Genomic DNA, 23,839 nt, shown 5'->3' with positions numbered 1-23,839 from the left:
AACATATTATTTCTCATTGTTCGACTCCATCCATTGCCTATTTAGGAATTACTAGAATTATGAGCAAAGGATGGAGGAAAGCGGCAGCATTTCTGAATTATCAGTATTTCCTATACAGTGTGCTTTGTTATGAAACGTGTGATAAACTCACCACCAGAATGCAAGTTCCATAAGGGAAGAATTGTGTCTGTTTCCATCACTATATCTCTACTACCTAGGACATGTGTGGCACACAGTAAGTACTGTTGAATGAATGTATCAATATGGAAACTCAACTAAAGGGGGATGAGAAAACTATGTGAAAGTGTCTTAAAGATATGGGTACTTCAGATAGAATTTTACTTGTGTGAATAAATGGCAATAATGTTAAACTACTCTGTGTGTTTGAATAACAGAAAGAAGAAAAATCCAAAGGAAATTACCTGTATAGTGACTATTCTAATGTTGTATAAATGGATGGTCTTTCATAATGTTGACTAGAGTGATATATGTATTAGTTACCTTAAACAAATACATTTGTTTTGTTTCATTAATATTCACAACTATAAGTTAAGTTCCCAGCACAAGGCAGCACAACTTAGAATTTCTGTTTGTTTATTTTACCCTCAAGATATATAGCAAATGTACAAGGGGTAATTTCCACTTTTGTGTGCATGTATATGTACAATCTCATTTAAATAAAACAATAAAGGCTGTACTTTGATGCAGAAAAAGAAATTAAAAAGGGGGAACTGCCTCATAATCAATGCTAGTTTAATACAAATTCCATAAAGTTTATAAAATGGAAGTAATTGAACTCGATTTATACTTAGGCACTAGCTATTCGTTTAGAGTTCAATCGCTTGACAGCTGAGTCTATAAAATGGTCCCCAAATCAATCCAGAAATGCAGTGGATAGTACAGCATATCACTATTACAATGCACTAGGTAGAAATGTGTTAGTTTGATTTACATTTTCCTTAGAGGCTACACAGTTCTACTTTTTGCTGATAAAAATAAAAATGTAAGGTTGCACCAAAGGGAAAAAATAGAGGGGTATGTATGCAGTCTCCAGCACTGACTTGGCATTCTGAGTGAGTCACCCAAGCAGCAATACTGTTGTAGGTCACAGCCTTTTGATGCTCAGAGACATGGAAGAATCTCATTTAAAATCCAAGGGCAGCCTCATATTTTTCTGCTGCTTCCCAGTCCAAGGGATGGAAACTTTTTCTGCATTGTTACACTTTTAATTCCTTTAAAAATATAAATTTGAAAGCTGAAAGATAAAACTATCTTATGATTTGACCTCCAATTCAAACCTTCCAATCAGAATTATTTAAGAATGACTGTTTCTTTCCTTTCCTTTCTATTTCAGAAATTATTTGGAAAGAAAGAATTTAGGTTTAACACAAAAATAAAGTGTAATCTCAAAAATAATTAGATTAAATTTTTTCACTGGTTGAATGTTGGAGCTAAATAGACTAGGCCTTACTCATAAATTTCATTTTATACAAGAAGAAAAAATGTCCTGGAGTCACACCAACATTAATTTCAGAATCATGAGTATAATTCATGTCTATTGCTCCTCCCCTTTCAATTCATTTCTACAAAAGAAAGCTCGTTGGTTATGTTCTGCCAATTAGATAGAAAGGAACAGTAGAGTGGACAGTTTAGATTTTCTCTCACTACTACCATGGATTATGTCTGTAGATATATCTCACTTTATTTTTTCCATTGATCTTTAGAGAGAGAGTAGAAGGGAAGGAGGAGAGAGAGAGAGAGAGAGAGAGAGAGAGAGAGAGAGAGAGAGAGAGAGGGAAACATCTATGTGAAAAGACACATTTACTAGTTGCCTCCTGCACACGCACCATGGGGCCATGGATCGAACCTGCAATCGAGGTATGTGCCCTTGACTGGGAATTGAACCCACAACCCATCTGTCTGAGGGCTGGCACTCTAACCCTGGCCAGGGCTAGATATATCTCACTGTGACCTTTCACTGTAACTGTCTACTTGGAAGTTTACTCTATTTAATGCTCCCATGACTACTTTTGGTCACAATTCTACAGAATATTCAGGCCCTTTTTCTGAAGGTTATTCAGAGACTAATATTCACATTTGAACTCATTATTCAACAGCATTTCATCACAGTGTGGGACACACAGAATGTGGGCTGCTGAGCTCCATAACTTTCATTGAGAACAGGTTGGAGATCACAAATTAAACAATTGAAACATTACAGTGAGCTTTTATGCTTACATGGGAAGGTATGGGATACAGAGACTCTAGTGGATGGAAGGGAGCTTAAGTTCACGACAGTCACCTCGAAATAGGGACCAGCCTCACATTATTTCAATGGTTCAAACACACACATCAGGAATTGCTAATACCTGAGAATTGGTGAGCCAAGGTGCCTTCTTCTTTTAATTTGGGGAAATAGAAGACTGACACCGGGGAAGGAGGGATTGTCAGGAATAGGAAAAAGAAAGCTGCTGATGACTGGGTTCTGCTCTGAAATATCATGACTAGAAAGTGCCAGGTCCAAATATGATGACTCACTGCAGAGAAGCCTATATTCTATTCGTTAGCCTAATCCTTCACCTATATATTCTTTTAGAGAATGTAATAAAACAAATGTATCATGCATACTGGGATACTTGGGGGTAAAATGCACTCATGGTTGCAACTTACTTAAAATTGCATCAAACATAAAAAAGGTTGATGGATAGATAATATTTGATAAAGCAAAATGTCAAGTGTAAAATCTAGATAGTGGGCTTAAGTTCTTTACTGTACAAATCATATAACTTTTCTGTATGTTTAAAAATTCTATAATAAAATGCTGATAAACCTTTTGAAAAAATTTATTCATGGCTATTTCTGGCCATCATATAGGGCAGAGAACCCATCTTAATATACTGTAGTAAGTTTTATTATTAAAAACTCCTTACCCAATGCCCCTCTCCCCCCCAAAATCTACCAATTCCACATTCAGTAACCTGCACCAGGTTACATCTCTTCCTCCCTCCACTACATGCCCCATCCCCACCCACCTTCTCCTACTACTCTTACTTTAAGAAATTAACTTTTAAGATGAATGTTAATATTATATTAAGAACATAAGATCCATATAATCAGAACCATTATCAATGACAGTGAAGTATCTTTATATGACAAACCATTAGTTGTCTCAGAAAATCTAAGACCCTTTCCTGACCCCTCCCACCCCATACCATTTATTTATTAAGAAGGGATTTTTTATGCTATTCTTTAATCATTAGGGGATTGGAACACCTATGAATAATGTGACTAGGAAACTTGCAAAGTTCAAACTACTAACAAAATTAGAAGGGTTAGACGGTAAGCTTCATTCTGTTGGAAAAAAAATAGAATCTTTTTATTGTTAATGACATTCCCATCTTGACAAAATCTTTTCCAATGTCAACTGCTCAGGGGACACGATAAGGCCAAAGGTTCTGATGTAGGTAGAGGTTGAGCTTCTCCACGGCTGTTCTTCCCACCCAGCTATGCATACAGATATCTTATAAAACTATTAAATATTTATGATGCAGCACAAAGCCCCTCTAAAAGCATCTGTATTTAACTAAATCACGATACTGACAGCAAGAGGCATGCAGAGTAATTTAACCTAGCAGGAAAAGTACTTCTTTTACATATCACTGCAGTGCAGAGTTTCAACCATATGCTTCTTTCTGCCCCCATATATCTCCCATAAGAAGGAAAGCTTAACTGAAATGGTTCAGAAGGCTTTCAGACAGCCTTCTCAAATGAAACATAAATCTTCAGAAGTGTTTCTCAAAAATTCTTCTTTGTGGCTTTGCCATCACTGTCACTGGAGGTCAGACAACCCATTTTCAGGTTAAGTCTTCTTCACCCCAGATTAAATACCTGAATTGATCCCCCTTTTTTTCTTCCATCCTGACCTTCCAAATGTTTACTACTGCAGTCTATACTGATCAATATCAAAGTCATCCAAAAGGATCCCCTCATTTTCCCCTTTCACCTACAAAAGACTCCAAGGAAAAAAATCGTGAGTTAAATTATTATTAACCATTCACACACTAAAAGCCAAAGAATCTACTGAGATCAATACCATCTCATACCTGTCAGAATGGCTATCATCAACAAATCAACAAACAACAAGTGCTGGCGAGGATGTGGAGAAAAAGGAACCCTCGTGCACTGCTGGTGGGAATGCAAGACAGTATGTAGTTTCCTCAAAAAGTTAAAAATGGAACTACCATTTGACCCAGTGATCCCACTTTTAGGACTATATCCCAAGAAACCAGAAACACCAATCAGAAAGGATATATGCACCCCTATGTTCATAGCAGCACAATTTACAATAGCTAAGATTTGGGAACAACCTAAGTGTCCATCAGCAGATGAGTGGATTAAAAAACGGTGGTACATCTATACAATGGAATACTATGCCGCTATAAAAAAGAAGGAATTTTTACCATTTGCAACAGCATGGATGGAACTGGAAAGCATTATGCTAAGCGAAATAAGCCAGTCGGAGAAATATAAATATCACATGATCTCACTCATATGTGGGATATAATGATCAACATAAACTGATGAATAAAAACAGATCCAGAGACAAATGGCAGGGAGTGGGGGTTAGAGAGCAACCAAAGGACTTGTATGCATGCATATTAGCATAACCAATGGATACAGACACTGGGGCGGTGGGGGCTTGCCAGTGTGGGAATGGCTTGGGGGGAGGGGCCAATCAGGGGAAATGGAGACATATGTAAAACTTTAGACAATAAATAAAGAGAAAAGAAAAAGAAATACTATACTTAAGCAATTTTCCAAGGTACCTAAGCATTTGGTGATGCAAAAGAACAGCAGGGAGAGATTTCTGAAATTTAAAAGAGATATAAAAGTGCAATGAAAAGCAACACATTTTTGGCATCTCAGGCTCAGAGTTAGCTGTACTTCTAGAGTCAGGTGGTTTTAAAATAACCTATGGCTGTCGAATAGGTACAAAATAATTACTTCCATGGTAAATATGTTGTGAAAAAATCAAGACTAAATGCTTGAGTTGTCCACCTCAAAATGAAATGATATTATTGAAATTCAGCCAACATGCAGCAACTGACTTGTATATTTGCTGCTCAGCATTTAAACTAACTTCATCTCACAGTCTGGCAGTTAAAATATACAAGTCCCAAGGATGACCTGCTTCTCAAAAGTAGTAGGTTTCATATTTAAGGTCACTGTCTTATATATAATAAAAATAGCCACCATTTTTAAAGACTCAAGATATATGTTAATTTATCTAGCTCTCCATCCACATGCATCCCCCCAAAATGTTTACTAAGTGGCTACTTATCTCACAGACATTGTGCTAGGGCTTATAGATTTGGTAGCAGGAAGATAAAAGAAGTTCCATCCTATGGTCTCTTTTCTGTCTAAAGTAGTAAGTGCGGCTGTCTGCTGAGAGTGAAGGCATGATTCAGATTTTGAGAGTAGTAAGGTCTGAGTCACCTTGGAATGTAGAAGAGAGGAATGACTGTGAAAAACAGAGCAGGTTGGACACTGTGGCAAGTAGAATATTTATATCAGTCATTCCTTCCTTATAATCCTCACTACCAACACCTTTTTTCTCTTCTTGAGAATTATATTGTAATAGTACACCAATGGAAGTCTTTAAAAAGAAAAAAGGTAACTGGCAACATCAGAAATGGGAGAGATGGTATGCAGGGATAAATGTTGATGAAAGACTTGACTTGGGGTGGTGAAAACATAATACAATGTACAGATGAAGTATTATAGAATTGTATACCTGAAACCTATATAATTTTATTAACCAATGTACTCCAATAAATTCAATAAAAGAGAAATGTTTTTCTTTTGAGCTCTCTAGTACTTGGGCCCGAGCAAGACTGAAATTGGGGGAGGAAGAGAAGAGAACAAGAACAATTATGATGATAGTAATGCATAGGCTCACATACACAACACAACTTCCATTTCGGAAACTTTTACTTCTCAGAACAGTGCACCTTAGCAACACCAGAATTTAATCTGCAACAATAGATGGCCCTCTTCATTATGATGTGTGGCTTAACTCTGGCCATGATAAAAACCAACCATTTAAATAATGTTGACAGTAAGTACATGAATCAAAAAACTTAAAGTTACTACATAGTATGTATGATGCCTTTCTGCTGTAGATTTCTCCTAATATGAACAAGATGAGGGGGAAAGACATGCCCTAAACCCAGAGTTGAGTGGAAAAATTTAATTTCTCTTCAATTTTTAAATAAATTAAATCAATATTTGAAAACATTGTAAATTAGAGCAAGTTAAAAACTATAGTGAAAAGAGAGGTCTGGCCGTTAATTAATGCCTTGTCTGTCACTTATTTCCCATGTCGTTTTTAAAACATGTGCCTTAATTCTCAGTTTTGCCAAATACATTTTAGGTTGATCTTGTCCCTGCTTCCTTTGATAACTTCATTCATTCATTCATTCATTCATTCATTCAATAATTATTCAATAAGAATCTAATAAGTGCCAGGCCCAACACAAGGCAGAGAAAAAGAGAGAAAGATACTGCAATGAGTCCTTGCTTCCATGGTTACGAATTCTAATGGAGGACCTAGTTTTCCTAATGCCAGTCTGGCATAAATGCAAATTCTCTCAAAGTGAGAGCCCAAAGTCTTATAATTAATTTTATTTGTGTGGTAGACATACTGTGGAGTGACTTAAAAAAAATGAGCCTGTCAGGAAACACTGTTTATTGTATACACATGTCTAAGTGTCTGAGATTTTTCCTTCACTCAGGATCCAGTTATGAAAATGTTTTCTTCTGATAGTGTTTTGTTTTGACTAGTGATAGAAGAAGAATGCAGAGATTCAGTTCCAGAGGGACCATGCCTAGTCAAGAGGCCTCTGGAAATATTGGACAATCAGAAGCATAAAACAAATTCTGTCTATTTCCATCCTCAGTAACCATCAAAACAAAACTCACCAAAACAGACAAGGCTAGAGTAGTAATTTGACAGTTGGTTTATTTTTTTAAAAAGTTATTGGTTTGATTGTCTTTGATGGGAAGATTAAAATAAATAAATATAATAAAATAGTAATGCATTTTAGTGTTATCTTTATGGTGAATTGAAGACTTTTTCTTTGTTGGTGATGCCAATGCGCAGTTTTTAAAGTATAGTTAGTCAAATTTCCTGAATTGTTAAGGAAATGTTTTAATTTCACAGACATTTTGACCCTTCAAAATAGAAAAAAAAATACTGTGGTCAAAAGAAAAAATTATATTACATACATACAGCTATAGACCTGATGATTTGATTTAAAAATTGGTTGCTTATAGAAACTAGTTTAATCAATGAGGAAGTTCAACATGAGTCAAAGAAATAAAGATTAGTTATTTGACAAAATTCGTTTGGTAACTACTTCGGATCTGCAAAATCACTGACATGGCAAAAGCTAAAGATGTTTTTAAGTTTTACAATTTAAGTTAATAACCATAATCTTCATAAATACATGAAATGTGCAGATTGATGGTAATTAAAGAAATCCATAATAAAATGATCAGAATTAACATCGTTTGTCCAGTTAGAAATATGCTTTTTCATTCTTTCAATTAAATTTGATGAAAGTATGCAAGGCTCTAGAGCAGTGGTTCTCAACCTTCCTAATGCCATGACCCTTTACTACAGTTCCTCATGTTGTGGTGACCCCCCCAACCATAAAATTATTTTCGTTGCTACTTCATAACTGTAATTTTGCTACTGTTATGTATCGTAATGTAAATATCTGATATGCAGGATATATTTTCATTGTTACAAATTGAACATAATTAAAGCATAGTGATTAATCACAAAGACAATACATAATTATATATGTGTTTTCCGATGGTCTTAGGCAACCCCTGTGAAAGGGTCGTTCGATCCACAGGTTGAGAACAGCTGCTCTAGAGTAACCTGCTTCTCATTCAACATCTAAATCAATTTGAATTTTTTATCCTTACAACATAATTCTCATACTGAACACTGTCCTAATGTGACTGCCCAATGATGGCTTTCATGCCATCAATCTACCTGGGGCGTTTGGTATTATCTTTAATTAATATCCCACTATTGTTCTAAGGACAAGGGTGCACATTCCCAAAAAGTCAATAAACTCTGTGCAAACTAAAAAACATTTTAAAACTAAGGAGTAAATTACATCTAATTATGAACAATAGAGGTTCAAAAGATCCTAGTTTAACATGATGAGCATTTTTCCATGTTGAATTAAGCATGCAGTTCAGTCAGCAAAGATATTCTTTTTATATATCTTGTTTATGTCTACCCTAAATATCATAAGCATTCCATTAGCATTAACCCAGTGATTAATGCATATATGATGGAGTCAGGTTCTAATCAGTGATAATAACTGCCTACAACTATTTCCCTAATCGTTCATCTCCCAACTCTTTTTCTCTGACTAACAAAGACATGCCTACCAAAGTCTAAGGGTTCATGTAGTTACAGGAAACCAGATGCATTATTTAGAAGGATGCAGAGGCTAGAATGTTCGGCTATGCCGCTTACCCTAGCAGTAGTAGACTCTAAGCTATTGGCAATAGGAGCCTTGCCAGTGCATTAGAAGATGAGATGGAAGGGATGGCTGCCAAATAAAATAGCTAAGTAATAACAAATGTTAAAGAGCCTTGGGGGTTGGAGGGAGTCCTAGCTCACAGCCGAAGACAATTCAGATCACCAAGCTTCCGCATCGATGCAGAAAGGAGAGGCATAATCCCAATTAATTCTTTGTGTCTTCACCTTCTTGAGTGCTTGCTTTTTAATTACAGTCATGCATTCTTTTTTTTAAGTTACTATAGTATCTGTATACAAATGGGAAAATTACAACTGGTATAAAATAGGTGTGGTGCAAACTATCAGATGTCAAGTTCAAGTGTAATTAATTGTGTATTTGTATTGTCTACCCTAGAAATTCATATCGTTGTTTTAGTGATACAGAACAAATGGGTAGTTTTGCCATTGGATTTCAAAGAAAAAGAAATGCATCTACAAAAAAAGTCACAATTTCTTATTCTTCGTGTGTTCAAAACGGATCTATTGTTACAGACAGATACCTGTCATGGCTTTAAGTAGATTTTGAGATAGTGCCATTCAAGTTTTATCTTGTGTTTAATCATTGTCAGTCACTTGGAATTTACACCACAGTACAACAAAAGGCTGCATGCAGCAGGGGATGAGAGTGCCATCTTCACTCGAAACTGACAAAAGAAGTCAATCCAAACACAAAAAAAGAGAACTTACTGCAGGAATTATTAAAACCAAATAGCCTGTCATATCAATCTGGAATTTAAACAAAAAGCTATAGTTTTTATTCTGTATGTCAAAATTGATCTGAAAATTAACATCAAAATCAAGGAAGAAGTAGCTGAGGCTATGTATCACATATTCTGTTTATTCTTTTCTTTGAATAACCTGAGTTTCAGATATTTAATACATACGCCTTTTATCTACCATAACATGCTCAGCCTTCTCCCTCCATCCCCAAAGTGTGTGTACTAGAGGATAAAGGCGGAGAGGTTCATGGTATTTCTTCAAAATTATCCAAGTACCAACCAAGCAATGTATTTATGTAAATATATAAGCATTCTAGTTTTTATGCCTTTTATCATAGTAAATATGTGCATATATTTTTGTACCTTACTCAGGAACCTTGATTCATAAAACTGACTTGGTCTAAGTAAACTCATTAGGGAAAAAGACCATTGTTAAACTTAGCTGCAATGACCACGTGCCCTCTAAAGAGAGTCGCATGATTGAGGTCATAAGAGGAGCCCTCTGAGGGTTTTCCTTTCACCCTCTACTTCTATTGCCAGTGGGTGAAAAGAACTCAGGACATGGAGTCAGAGGTGCTGGAGTGAAACCCTGCTTCTGCCAACACCCACTATATAAGCTTGACAAATATTAAATTGTCTCAGTCCCTCAGTTTCCCCACCTGTAAAATGGGACTGTTTTATTTCATCTATTCTCAGATGAAAATACCTGACACATGGTAGGTGCTCATTAAAATATTATGTCCTTTATTACAATGATTATTTTTAGTAATAATAAAAGAAATCTCAACCTTATTAATGCTATGGTGACATTCAGTCCCTTATTTCCAAATAAGTGACTGACTTTTCAGCACCACAGGGTGGAACAGCGACCAATCAGTTAATATGGGTATTTGCAGGTATCTACACTAATAAAAGAGAAACATGCAAATTAACCATCACTCCATCACTCCACCACTCTGCTACACCCACCAGCCAATCAGAGCGAGTATGAAAATTAACCCAACAAAGATGGCAGTTTATTTGCATGTGCAGGTGCAGAGCAAAGACTGAAGACGACTGAAGATGGCGGCGGCCACAGAGCTGGAGAGAGCAGGAGGCTTGGGTTGCTTCCGGCAATGGAGGAAGCCAAGCTTCCGGCCTGCCCTAGGCTCCGCTCAAGGAGGGGCTGGGGGCCTGGGCTCCGCTTAAGGAGTGGCTGGGGGCCTGAGTCTCCGGGGGCGACCCAGGCTTCCAGCCAGCCCTGGCCTCTGCTCAAGGAGCTGGAAAAAGATGGAATTTGTTTTATGCTTCTAATTGTCCAATATTTCCAGAGGCCACTTGAACTTGTATGTATATATGAAAGCCTGGGGCATGGGTGTGGAGGTGGGCTGGAAGAGACCAATGGGCGAAAAAGGGAGACATGTTTTCAACAATAATGATTTAAAAAATAAAAAAAAATAAAAAGGAGGGTAGGACCTGCGACATTTTATTTTATTTATTTATTCATTTTTTGTGTCATCCCTGCACAGGGGCCATGCTAATCTTCTCTGTATCATTCTAATTTCAGTACATGTGCTGCTGAAGTGAGCACAGACCTGTGACATTTTAAAACTGAATGACATTATAGCTGACCCTATTCCTCATGAAGACTCTCTCTCCACCAGAGCTTCTATTAGACTCACTCTTCAGTGTGCTTGTTACTGAAAAGATCACAGCCAATGTTCTAGTCCTTTAAAAAAAACACAAGCAGAAAGTTTTACTATAAACTTGTTTCTGTACTGTAGTGGATGTTATGTTTCATTTTTATTTATTTTTTTCATGGGGCTGAACAGTTTTAAATCTCAGTCCCCTTTACCTGCACAGTAAAAAGGGTTTCAAAGGTCTCAATAAATGCCTTGTGTGCTCCCCAGTCACCTACTTCCTTCCTGAAGCTTATCTTGCTTTCACACACAGTCTCATTTGCACACACAAGGTAATTCTCTTGCCCCCCATAATCTATTTATCCTACAACATACTCAAGGACTCTTTGTATGGTTTATTTTTGCACAGATAACTTGAGGAAAATCTGAACAAAGATGTATTTCTGCTTTGGAGCACTAGGGACACGAAATTAAGAATGTGTCATGAGGATAGCAGAGAAAAAATCCATCTGGATCAATTAAAGGCAAATGTACCAAAATGTGTAAGAAAATCTATACGGCCACTTAAATAATTTTCTCTCAGATATATGCAAGGCTATTCCATTTCATATTTCCTTCAATCATATCACATTTTTATCATAAAAAAATACCCTGTCTGACAAGGTGGGTTCCACCTGGTACATTTCATTAGAGGTGGAACATACTAAATTTTATAGCTTTTTTTTATTGTTTGTTTGGAAAAAAATGCAGCAACTTCATTCTCAGAGCACTGTAGACTAAACATTATAAATCAAGTAGCAGAAACAGGGCCATCAATCTTTAATTAAATTTACCACTTGCTATTTGACCTTAGTTGTTACTTAGCATACCCCTATCTAAATTTTACTTTTCTGCTATTGAAATGGACAAATTAATAGCCCCAAATTCCTTTTAAAAATGAAATACTTATAAAATGTATCATTACAAATAAAAGTTCTTGCAATATTTAACAAAGGCATCTCAGTCTGTTTCTCCCTCCTTCTCTCCCCTGTCACATTTCTAAAAATAAAAATAGCTTAATATTCACTGAAAAAAAAAACAAAAGCTCTGAACTATCAGAGCAAAGAACAAAATGATAGGTCATGTTTGATGAACAAATCAACCTACACACCAAATCTTCCATATAAGAGATAGTTTGGACTTGAATGAAGATGAAAACAGCTTTAGGCTAGAACCCACAATGGCCCATATAACTGATTATGAAGATTTAGCTGACCCCTGGTAGACAGAGAGAAAAATGAAAAGTGCCATTCCAGCACTTTTTTGGTGATTAGTTGAACTATGCATACAGAGTGCCTTTATTAAAGAAATGAATGAATGCTAGATGCATTATAACAAGAATAGGGCAGAGAAAAGTGGGAGATGACCACAGAGTCATCACCTTCTTAGGTTTAGTGGTGCTATCTATGATGCTCACAAAGCCTCCATCAGTGCAATCTCATACTTATTAGTAAGATCTGCTGTTTTCTATGCAATATTAAATGGAATGGGCTAAACATGCCTCTTCCATGTTGAAGGGAGGGGAAGGGAAGGAAAGGGAAGAGAAGAGGGGAGAAGGTAGGGGAGGGGAGGGGAGGGGAGGAGACGGGAGGGGAGGGGAGGGGAGGGGAGGGGAGGGGAGGACACTAATCAACATGCAATTACTCTGGTGAAGGAAACTAGTAGCTTTTCAAAATCTGCTTAAAAGAACCTGGATCAAGTGCTTTTTGACTTTTAAGTTGAAAGAACATTTTACAGATTTCCAAATGCTTTCCATGCATTCTAATTTGAAAACTGTAACTTTTTAAAAAACTTTTTATTTATTCCACAAAAGCATGAGTTCTTAGATTAAAAAAGAGGACATTCCTAAGAATGATTATAATGAGCTCATTGGTCCTAATAAAGACTCTTTTAAAATTAAATTTCAATTGTCTTCCATTTTCTACCTCATTATTTAAATAGTGACCCTGCTTTACGTGTCTGCCCAATTAATTCTCAATAACATTTATGATTAATTTTCCTTTTAAATTCTCTGTGACCGATACCTATTTTCTGATTCTTCTGAAGTTAGCTGTAGAGGACCGTGTTGGTTTTGCCTGTCTAGCCCACTTTCCCCTTCTTCAGAGACAGAGCCCTGCTCTCTGTAATGAACCTATAGCATGCAGTTCCCAGGAGGCTAAGCCCATCTGCCTCACCAACCCAAACACACACAGGGCTGGATATCTGACCTTGCCCTGGCCCAAGCAGAGTCATTAATCTCCCTGGATACAGTAATTATTTCAGGGGCAGGCATTTGATGCAAGCAGAGCCAATCAGATTCTCCCTTAAAATTTGCTGTTTGGATAAGGGAGTAGACTGTCTCCCTGTAGATTATGAGCTGAGGGATACAGGCTTAGAGATACCAGCAGCTATCTCCCTGTCAGGCAGAGAAAAGCCACTGAGAATGAAGCTAACATTTGTAGAGAAGCAAAGCACAAAGACTAAGAAATAATCCTGTGATATCTCTTGATCCTCTGGATCAGGCTGGGCCAGCTTTATATGTAAGCTCTTCGAGTTGACTCTTAATAAATCACCATTCAGCTTTTTTGCTGTTTTATTATGCTGTTCCCCACTCCTTCCTCTATGCTGTTCCTTTGTTATTTTATTTTTTGGAAATGGGAAAGCTGTTTCTTATAGCATTCAGAGACTTTTCATTTAAAGGCCTCTGTTTCCCTCTTCTTATTTCTCAGATCCCTAAAAAACTTGGGGAAAAATGAAGAACGAAGAAAGCCACAAAGTTCAGCATAAGAAAATTTATCAAAATCTTGCCAGCTCTGCCCTCCTAGATGCTTTTTTGATATGTACCTCCCCTGCCTCCATTCTCTTACCTCCAATTCACTATTTCATTACTTGTTTGTTTGTTTGTTTGTTTTTGTTAATCCTCACCTAAGGATATTTTTCCACTGATTTTTAGGGAGGGTGGAAGAGAGAGGGAAAGACAGAGAGAAACAGTGATGTGAGAGAAACACATCGATTGGTTGCCTCCTGCACCCACCAACCAGGGCTTAGGACCAGGGGAGGAGCCTGCAACCAAGGTACATGCTCTTGACCTGAATCAAACCAGGGACCCTTTAGTCCATAGGCTGACACTCTATCCACTGAGCCAAATGGGTTAGGGCTCTACTTCAGCATTTTTTAAAAATTAAAACTATTTTATATATAATCCATTTTACTAATCTGTCTCTGTGATGAAAACAATTACTGTAGTTTTAATACTTCTCTTAAACAGAAAACATAAAAATGTCCTTCCCTCTCATAGCTAATATACAAAAAGATGGAAGATATTTTTAAAAATTCAAGTAAAAAGTACCCATGAGAATAAAATACAGAGAAATAATTGCTCCAGGTCTAATAATTTTCTATGAACAGATTTAGCTATCATGCAAATAATTTCCAGGGTTTGTAATATTATACAATAAACTAAATAGTAGTTAGCCTGGACTAATGCAACACATCTATTCCAAATATAAACTGCCACTGAGGAAAATCTGCCTCTTTGATGAAGATGAGATTCCCATTAAAACAATGGCTCTATGATTACTCCCATCTCTGTGAACAGCATATTTGGAAAAAGACCACATCATTCTCAAAGTAACAAAAGCCAAAAAGTCAGTCACTAAATGATTCTAGACATCTAGACCAATGTCTGCCTCATTTTATAGTATTAACCCCTTGAATTGTGTTTCCATTAACTACATTAACTAAGGGCTGCTCTCCTGTCCATTTCACTACCTTGTAGATTGTGACAAGTGTACTTTTTCAGTAAAAGTTGGCTTTGGGGTAAATGTGATTGCATTCCTGGAATATTTATAAAAATTCCATCTTGATGCCTTTTATTTTAAAACGAGAGGCCCGGTGCATGGATTTGTGCACTGCAGGGGTTCCTCAGCCTGGCTTGTGGGGATCGGGCCAAAACCGGCTCTCTGACATCTCCGGAGGTCCCGGATTGTGAGAGGGCGCAGGCCAGGCTGAGGGACCCCACTGGTGCACCCTTCCCTCTGAGATTCATCAGTCTGTTCCATGTTTCCATGCCTGTGGTTTCCACTCCTGCGTTGAGCGTCTTTCCCCTGGGGGTCAGTGCGCATCATAGCTACTGGCCGGTTGGCTGGTTGGCCGGTTGGCCGGTCGCTTAGGCTTTTATGTATATAGATGGCCTAACCTTGAGCTAGCTGTATGGATCCCATAAGACTTTGTAATAAAAGATGGTAAGATTTAAAATCAGAAGATTAAGGTTTAAATTTCTGCTCTACTAACTACTTCGTTTTTTAATTTGGACATGTCATATTTCTGAGTCTCAAGTCTTTCATCTGATAAATGGGATGAAACCTAGGTGACAGAGTTACTGTGTGAATAAATGATTCAATAAATAAAACTATGCCTTAGAATATATACAGTATGTACAAATATCAGTTATTTATATATACATAGCACACACATATAGTTGTATGGTTCAAAAGAATAATTTTATAGAAAGCTAATTTCAACTAAATACAAAAGGTTAATTATGATTTAGCTATAAGCTTGATCAAAAAATTTGAGATTATCTCGTTCAATGGTGGAATGCAATGAGAGACATTGAATGACTTCAGAAAGGGCAAAGGCAGAACTGAAGTTGCAGGTAGTACTAAGAAAAAAACAAGATATAGTCATTTACGAAATGAACAAACTGAACATGAAGGTAATAACCCACCTGAACATATGAATGGCTGTGATATACAAGTGCCTACTCTTGGTTCACATCATTGTATTATCTTACACATTAGTAACCAACTCTAAGCAACCAGAAAGACCAGCTGGACAGTCCCTTTTCAAAGCATGCTTTTACTGATATATGATGCATGGTAATTTGTCCACAATAGACAGAGCACCACACCCTTGAAAATGCCATGTTTATAAAAATCTGGAAATACAATTTGCATTCAATTAGAAGTCGCTCTCCAACAGAGACAGGACCGAAGTCATATTTTGCCACCAATAAAGATCTGAAATTGAAATGCTATTTTTCCAGCTGAGAATCATTTAGCAAAAGTCTGAGCAGTTTCCTCCACAATGAAAGCAGGTAAGTCAGTTACAGCTGCAGGTGGGATATAAGAACCATAGCTCTAAATCTCACCAATGGGCCAGCAGATCTGGTCTAATCTAATCAATATATACTACTGTGTTGTTCCCAAGTGAAAAACACTGTGTCTCATTATAACCAAAACGTCTCTGTAGACAAAAGATGTTTTTTATTTCCCCTTCGGCTAGCTCTTTTAGGTGCCAAATTAAAGATTGAATTGTTCATTTCATTCAGAGATTTCAAAGACAACTTCCTGGATAAGTTCCTTTAAAATGCAGCCTTAGCTGAGAGTATGTAATATTGTGAAAAGACCATGATTTCTCGGCACAGAACTTTCAGCAGCATCATTTAGACCAAAAATCATTAACTCCTTTCCTCCTCCAACAATACAGATATCGCCCTACATTGTTCACATAAGATGCAAAGACTCCCCAGAGCTCCATTCTCCCTTCAGGGCCACATCACTCTTTTAGGCACTAGCTCTCTTCCTTACACAGGGGAGACCACTGAACAGTAAAGCTCTGCTGAATGGGTCACATTCATTTTCCCCATTAGGCTTGCCCAGTATGGGTTTGAGATGCACAAGATGATACAGACATAGAAACTGAGTCCAGGGAGGATAATAAGCCGCCTAAGATTATACAGTCCTTTGCAGCAGTAGTATTTAGACTTAAGAGCATGAATCCTTCCAAAGTGTGTGTTCTTTCCATTTCCCTCACCACGGGGCATGCTTTGATGTGGAACATAAAGATGACAAGGGCTCAGCTGGTTCCAGGCAATGCGTTTACCTTAATCTACCAAACACACTCCCAATCCACTTTGTAGCAAAGAGTACTCTTCAGTCTATTCTCAGAATCTCATTCCTTTTAACATTAAGTTTATTTTTCTCTGAGGCCACTAAACCTCACACATCATTGTATTGACTAAGTTTGAATCCTGCTTGTGTGACTTGAGACAAAGACACATCCGTTTCATCACATGGAAAATGGGATAAGGTTTTGTGAGAACCATGAGCCATCATTCACATAAATCACCTAGCCCAGTGCCTGGCACACAGTACGCCTTCCATGAACATTTGCTATTATTATTATTATTATTATTATCACTATTATTATTATTATTAGAAACATATTTTACTACTAAAACTTATCTTTATCTTCTTTCTATTTCTGTTCATTAGGCTTTTCATTTTTGTTTTCCTCATTTATACATTAAATTGGAATGGATTGCGCTTAATTCAGTAAAGTGGTTGGTATAACAATTGTATTTTTTACAGCATTCGACAAAATTGTCGGCAAAATGGGGTCATGGGCAGCTGGCACTTGAGAGAGAAGTCATTAAGGTTTATTCTAAAGAATCCGTTTACTTTTTTGCTGATTCCGTGTAAAGCAGGAACAAGATTGTCCAACTGATTGTTTTGTAAGGTTTATGTTCTTCTTCTAAAACCTGTCACTTATGTGTAATAGAACACTCATTTAGCAAACTGACTATATTTTAAATCGCATATGGACTGATTTATTTAAAAAATAATAAAATAAAATGAGAAATTATGTTGCTCTTTATCAGGCAGTTATTATAAGAGTCTTTAAAAATTGTAAATAATGATTCTAAAAATAGTGAATGTACAAGTTCCCAATTTCAAATAAGAAGTGTTTAAAATTTGCCTCGCAAAGGGAAGGGTTATTAACTTTGATATTCTGCCAATATTTATGGAATGTTAGGAAAAATAAATACAAAAGGGACAAAAGTGATAAGGTTTTTGTAAATGAAAAATAAATCCCTTAAATACTTCCTGTCAAGAATGATTTCTTTATTGTTACAGTGACTGAAAATTTTATTTTTAAAGATTTTAGATTTAAATTTTTTTAAAAAAATTCTGATTAGTATTTAATGACATGGGAATAATGCTATTATATATTAAGTAAATTGAGGGAGAATGGGTAAGTAGAAAGCCAGAATGAAAAACACTCATTAGAAGAAAATATACTAAAATATTAGCGATGTTATTTTGAATAGGTAGGTGGGCCGTTTTTATTTTCTTCTCCCTGCTTTTTCTATTCCAACATGAAGAGAAAAGGAGAACGCTGGGGAGAGACAGCATGTTGGCAGAGAAGACTGGCCTGGCTTCCCAGGCAGGGCATCAGCAGGGCCAACAACATAAACCACTACTGCTGAACCCTCTCAAAAGGGGCCCGGCAGGGGAGGCTCTCAAACAGGACTGGCGGGAAGAGGACGCGTCCCTACAAGGGTGTGCGCATTGGTACCTGAGAAACTGAAAGGGAACTAAACACGGCACCTTTTTCACTCTGAAAAATGACCCAAAACGGCACCATCATTATTAAAACATAACAGATTTGCTGAATCCATACTCCTTCAGAGCGGCTTTTCAACATTTACTATAGAAAACGCCAATGTCAACAGTTCAAAGCATGCAGGCCACACAGACATGACTGCATTGCAATAGCATCGTTCCTTTCTGGCTGAAAGTAAATATTTGGGGCTGATTATTTCTAACCCACGTGAACTCTTCCAAGGCCTTTGACTCTTACATATTTTGAACATTGAAGTCCAGCTTATGGCTCTTGCTGATTCTTCAAATTTCACCTCCAGTCTTTACTAAATAGAGATACGTGTGCGTCACAGCTCTCTGCACTGCAGAGTTCTGCATGCTGCCGCCTTTAAATGAACTGAGAGCCTCACCATGCTTCTACTGTTCTAATCAAGGCTGGACTTCATCCTACCACTATTGATTTATATTTTCCAATCATAGAGCATATTTCATGAGATTAAAAATGTATTAATTAATCAATTCAACCATATTTACTGAGAGCCTACCCTGAATGGAAAGGGATGTACCAAAACCGTACACTGAAATATTTTAACATTATGGTACACAAAGCCTTCTTTCTGTGTCTTAAAACCTTTACCAAATATCAGGAACTAATTCTGCTGAGAGTTAGAGATCAGAGTCAGATTTCAAAATTATTTTCTCTCTCAACAGTATTGCAATGAATAGAAATGTAAACGGAGAGATTCATTTCAGTTCCCTAAAGCTCTGGAAAACCAAAAGAAATATTTCTTCCATTCCATAATTACTCGGCTATGCTTAAGGATAGCATCCATCGCCCCATTAATGATAGCATGAAGGGTTCCAATTACAAGAGTTTCAATAACTGTATTCAATGAATCATGCAGTAGAGAAATTATTCCCAGGGGGGGAAAAAAGCACCAAAAAGAAAAATCTAGTATTTGCTGTTGTATAATAAGCACTCAAAGATATAAAACAAAGCACAACATGATTCCTTAATACTAGTTAGCTAAAATCTACATAATTATACTAAGCTTTTCATACGGAGAATTAAATAACAACTATCCCAAACTCCCCAGACGGATTATCATTTTGTAGTATGTAATGAGTGCCCTTAGAATTCAGAGGAAGCCAATTTAGTCCTTCCTAGCACTTCATTTCCTGTTTGATCTTACTAGATTGCTGTCATCAATCCAGTTGAATGATGCTTTATCAAGCTAAAATGTAGCCAAAACATTATACTTCATGCAATAAAATAATAGGCTCACATCACATCATTACAATTCTGGTACCACCAACCTGAAGGGAAACGTTTTAGGTCAAACTGGATCTATTTCAACAGATTTGCAGTACAACTAAAGTTGCCAAAAGTACAGACCTTCTTTTCAAGGGCTTCCTACCATGCTGTGAGCCAAAGGAAACTGTTCCTTAAACACTCTCCAGGTTGGAGCTGAATAATCAGGAACATCTATTTATTGAAGAGCTTAGCAAACTGAGAAATGGCTTTAAATAAAGAGCTAACATACGGGAGAGAAAGACTGTAGTTCTAAGTTTTATTGTCAAGGTCTGATAAATTCCCCTGTCGGATATCAAAATTTAATGCTATGCTTTTCAGAATTTATAAGTATGAAAACTATTTTTACTAGTCCTTGCTAATAATGCCTTCAGTTCCCCTGACATAGCACGAGGCACCAATCCATCTCACAGTTGTAGAACTGCATAAGCACAAAGCGCACTTAACATTCAACAGATGAAAACTAATCTGAGATCTTGCCCAGGGACTTCTCAAACATTTTCATAATTAGTCACTTGCTATCAAACTTGAATCAAGGGCATCTATATATAGTTTCCTTACTCCATCGCAGCAGGCTTTACATGAGAACTGAGGAGCTCTGGACCCGGGGCCCCAGACAGCTGCGTATCCTGCCGCAGGCAGTTGCTGAAGGCATCAAGACACACTTAGAAAAACACACACACGAAAACCACAATGTTCTCTATTGCTCACCCAGAACTAGACCTCTGAGGCTATTCGTTATTTTCCAACATTTAAAGATACTACATTATCCTAAAATGACCACGTGTGTGGTATCTCTTCAGATCCAGATGTATCTTAAGGGGAGGGAGTATCTAGTGGACCCCAAGCATAATAGGGAGCCATTTCGATTCCAAACAGCAAATACCACCTGCTTCCAAACTTGATATACTCCATAAGGGCAGAGGGCGGACGCGAGCAGGACCTTCGGAAACAGACATTGTTTGGCGTTAAAAACCAGTGAACAGAATATTTAAATATACTTACAGGAAGAAGTATTTGCTCCTTCGGTTGTTACTGATATTCTAATGGGAGACTCTATAAAACATAAGAGTGGAATGAGGCTTTATTGAGTCATGCCACTTGGATTCTTACATTAGAAACTGGCCAGGCTTAGGTCTCATCGGGAAAAAGAGGACTAGAAAACAGTGCAACAGAAAAGCTGAAGCCTTTCCAAGTCCAAGGAAGATATATGCAATATCCAAAGACAACAAAGGAGAATGTCTGTAAGTCCAGAGCCAAAGACTTTTGAAAGAGATGAAAATGGAGTGGGTCCATCCACAACGATCACCCACACCAACTGCTGTAGGCACTTTCTAGAAATACTAACAGAGCCACCATACCGGTGAGATAGACAAGTCCTTCTCTGATGTGCAGTCTGGATTTTTAAAAACATTAAACCAGAGAACAATCCCCATATTAAGAGAGAATGAAAGTCAACTTTCATGCACAGAGAAAATAGAAAATAAAAGAAGAATGAGAATATTTTCAGGCAACTTGGTCTGCATAAACATCCTAACCAAACACAGTGCTAAATAAAGTCCATGCACGATCCACTAGGGGAATTACATTAGGATTCAAACAAAACATGCTAAGTAAGTTCACAATGCAATCATTAGGGATGTACAGTAGCAAGGTCCTTTTAGGTAGCAAGGATAAGGAAGAAAACCAGTATGTAAGTACGGACCTAGCAGAAAATATAACTCATGCAGAAAAAAACAGCGTAGGGCCTAAGGGTTTTTATTAGTAAGAAATAACAACTTAGTATCAAAGGATTGAAATCCAGCAGCCAGAAGTTATAATCATTCAAGTTATATATCAGAAGATAATAGTTACACTCTAAATTCCCAAGACAAGCACCACATAAATTTAAAAGCTCAGGTTCATAACAGCATCTACTGGAGTTGGATAATTAAGCCCCTACATTTAAAATAATAATAAATTCCCGAATGAAAGGTGAAGAGTTTCAGATAACAACAATTATTTTCTTTTGAACTCTCTTCCCCTTTCTTCCTTCCTTCCTCCCTCCCTTCCTCCTTTCCTCCCTCCCTCCCTCCCTCCCTCCCTCCTTCCTTCATACAAATACTTATATCTTAGTAATGGCCCATGAATATGCCCTAAATATGGCTAAAACAATCTAGGTTATAGAGAAATTTAGCTTTTATGATTGTTAACAATGGCTTTGAAGGGAAGATTAAAACCTGTTGAAGGTAAGCTTTAAAAAAAGTTAGATTGTGCTGTGTCAGAGTATATGGCCTCCTATAGGTTCAACAAGCTACAGGCCGCAATTTAAAAAAACATAAATAAAGCAAAAACTTTAAATGGAAAGAGTACTGAGTTTGAAGTGTCTGCTTCTCTGAGCTTTCTGAGCTATATAACTTAACATTCATAATGCTTCAGCTTTCTCACTTGTAAAATGAAGCAAAATAATATCTTGTTTCATGAATCTGTTGTCATTATAAAATGAGAAATAAAAATCTTAGTAAACTGTAACATAGGAAAAAAATGTTATTATACCTTTGAAGTAAGATTTAAATCCAGGCCTGCAAAAATTTAATCCAGCTCAGCTCCCAGTTGATCATTAATTCTTAAATATGTTAAGGTTCTGTTTACTACAGAATTACATAGAATAAGAAAATTAAAAAAAATTCCCAGTAGATTAATTAGATTTACAGATAGTGGAAAATGAATGAGTTATTGTTATAATGCATTAGTTCACTTGGGTTATAGGTAGTGAGTATCTGTTCAGACTATAATTGCTCTCAGCAAATATTATAGGCAAGTGAGAAACAAACAAACCAAAAAAAAAAAGCAACAACATTTTTAAAAGTCAGTGGCTTGTTTTTTAAGTTTAGGGACCCACAACTGATTATTAAGTGCCCAAAGGTCATATATCAGACATTGATACATTATCCAGGAATAAACTAGGGTGGATGAAAGAGAGCAGAGGCAGCTAAGAAGAGTAACTATAAAGATATAAAACCAGAATTTACGACCTAGATGCCTCCTTTCCTGTTCTCATGTCACTAAATTGTCTCTAGACATAGATTTCTTTTCCTCGTGCATGCCTCTCAGGCCCAAGTACAGACATTCAAGAACTGCATTCCATGAAGCAAAATCCAGAAAGGCAGATGAGCTGGAGGAAAAGACTGGGGCAGAAAACAAGAACCGCTAAAACTTGGATGCAGAAGGGGTTCTGATTAGTAGAAGAAGCAGCCAGCAGGGATACCTGTGCTGGTTAGTAACATTTGACGAGCTTATTTTCCTTACCTGGAGACACATATGCTCTTGCAGTTGAGTTTGGCATGCCAGTGTTGACCTCTGCAAAAAAGAAAAGGCGATAGGATATTATGATGTATAATCGGGGGTCCGGGAACCAGTTCCACAGCCTGCCTTCAACCGAAAAATGGGTGTAATAGGAGGAAGTATTGCAAGGGGATGATGAAAGGCAGGCTTTATTCATACAGAGAGTTAGAAATGCAAAGAAAGACTGTCCAAGCAAGCACGTCTTCTTTCTCGAGCAAAGAGCATGAGATGAACTGTGCTAGAATAATTAGGAAGAATTTACTGCCCCCACTGGGGTCAGAGAAGGACAGTATATGGCAAAGAGGTTGAGGGCTCCTCCTTAGAAAGGAAGGCAGAAATAGCAGAACTAAGAACATCAAAGCTGTAGTTAGAATTTTAGAATTATAGGTCTTTGGAGAACTACCTTTTGGTTCAAAAGCAAAAGCAGGCAATGTTTCTAGTTGGGATTGATGGAAAACATCAAGTTCTGGCATTCAACTCTACATAAAATTTCCAATGATAAGCAAGAGGGGTGCCTTATCATATGATAGACATTTCAGCTGCTCAGGGCAGGACATAGAATCAGTAGGCAGCTCCCACCCCAAGGAAACGAAGAATGAACCTGCACAGTCTGGACACACCATTATCACAGGACTTGTTCAAACTCCGACTTGCTTTTTTACCACCTTTATGGTGATAAAAAGAATGATTATATTGTCTAACTAATTCTGTATTCATTCAGTTCTTCTGAAAAAGGTTTTCCATTTGTTAAGATGTAATATTTCCAGTAAGGCATAGTTTTATGAAACCTAGAAAGATGTAGAGATGATGAATACCATTCAACCTTTACTGTGTGTATAATGATTATTAAGTGA

General features: G+C 37.1%; 1 protein-coding gene and 1 non-coding gene across 12 annotated transcripts in view; both read right to left on the bottom strand.

Annotated features, from left to right (window-relative positions):
- Positions 1 to 23,839, bottom strand: part of NRG1 (neuregulin 1) — a 202,802-nt gene that overhangs the window by 118,581 nt on the left and 60,382 nt on the right. For 6 of the 11 annotated variants that reach the window (XM_006086206.3, XM_006086197.3, XM_023751860.1 and 3 more), the window contains exons 4-5: positions 22,950 to 23,000; positions 20,667 to 20,717 (exon numbers count right to left, since the gene is read on the bottom strand). The exons of 2 other annotated variants lie outside the window; for them this stretch is intronic. In XM_006086206.3, the coding sequence (XP_006086268.1) occupies positions 20,667 to 20,717; positions 22,950 to 23,000 (102 nt within the window). The remainder of the gene's footprint in view (positions 1 to 20,666; positions 20,718 to 22,949; positions 23,001 to 23,839) is intronic. 3 more of the 11 variants (XM_023751864.1, XM_023751854.1, XM_023751855.1) reach the window with 1 other exon arrangement.
- On the bottom strand, positions 10,788 to 10,894 carry LOC111825441. The gene has a single exon (XR_002828609.1). It is a non-coding gene; the product is annotated as a U6 spliceosomal RNA (small nuclear RNA).

The sequence above is a fragment of the Myotis lucifugus genome, unplaced genomic scaffold, assembly GCF_000147115.1.
Source record: "Myotis lucifugus unplaced genomic scaffold, Myoluc2.0 scaffold_26, whole genome shotgun sequence".
NCBI classification, from domain to species: Eukaryota; Metazoa; Chordata; class Mammalia; order Chiroptera; family Vespertilionidae; genus Myotis; species Myotis lucifugus.
The sequence above is the reverse complement of the archived record's forward strand: the minus strand, read 5'-3'. Positions and strand labels throughout refer to the sequence as shown.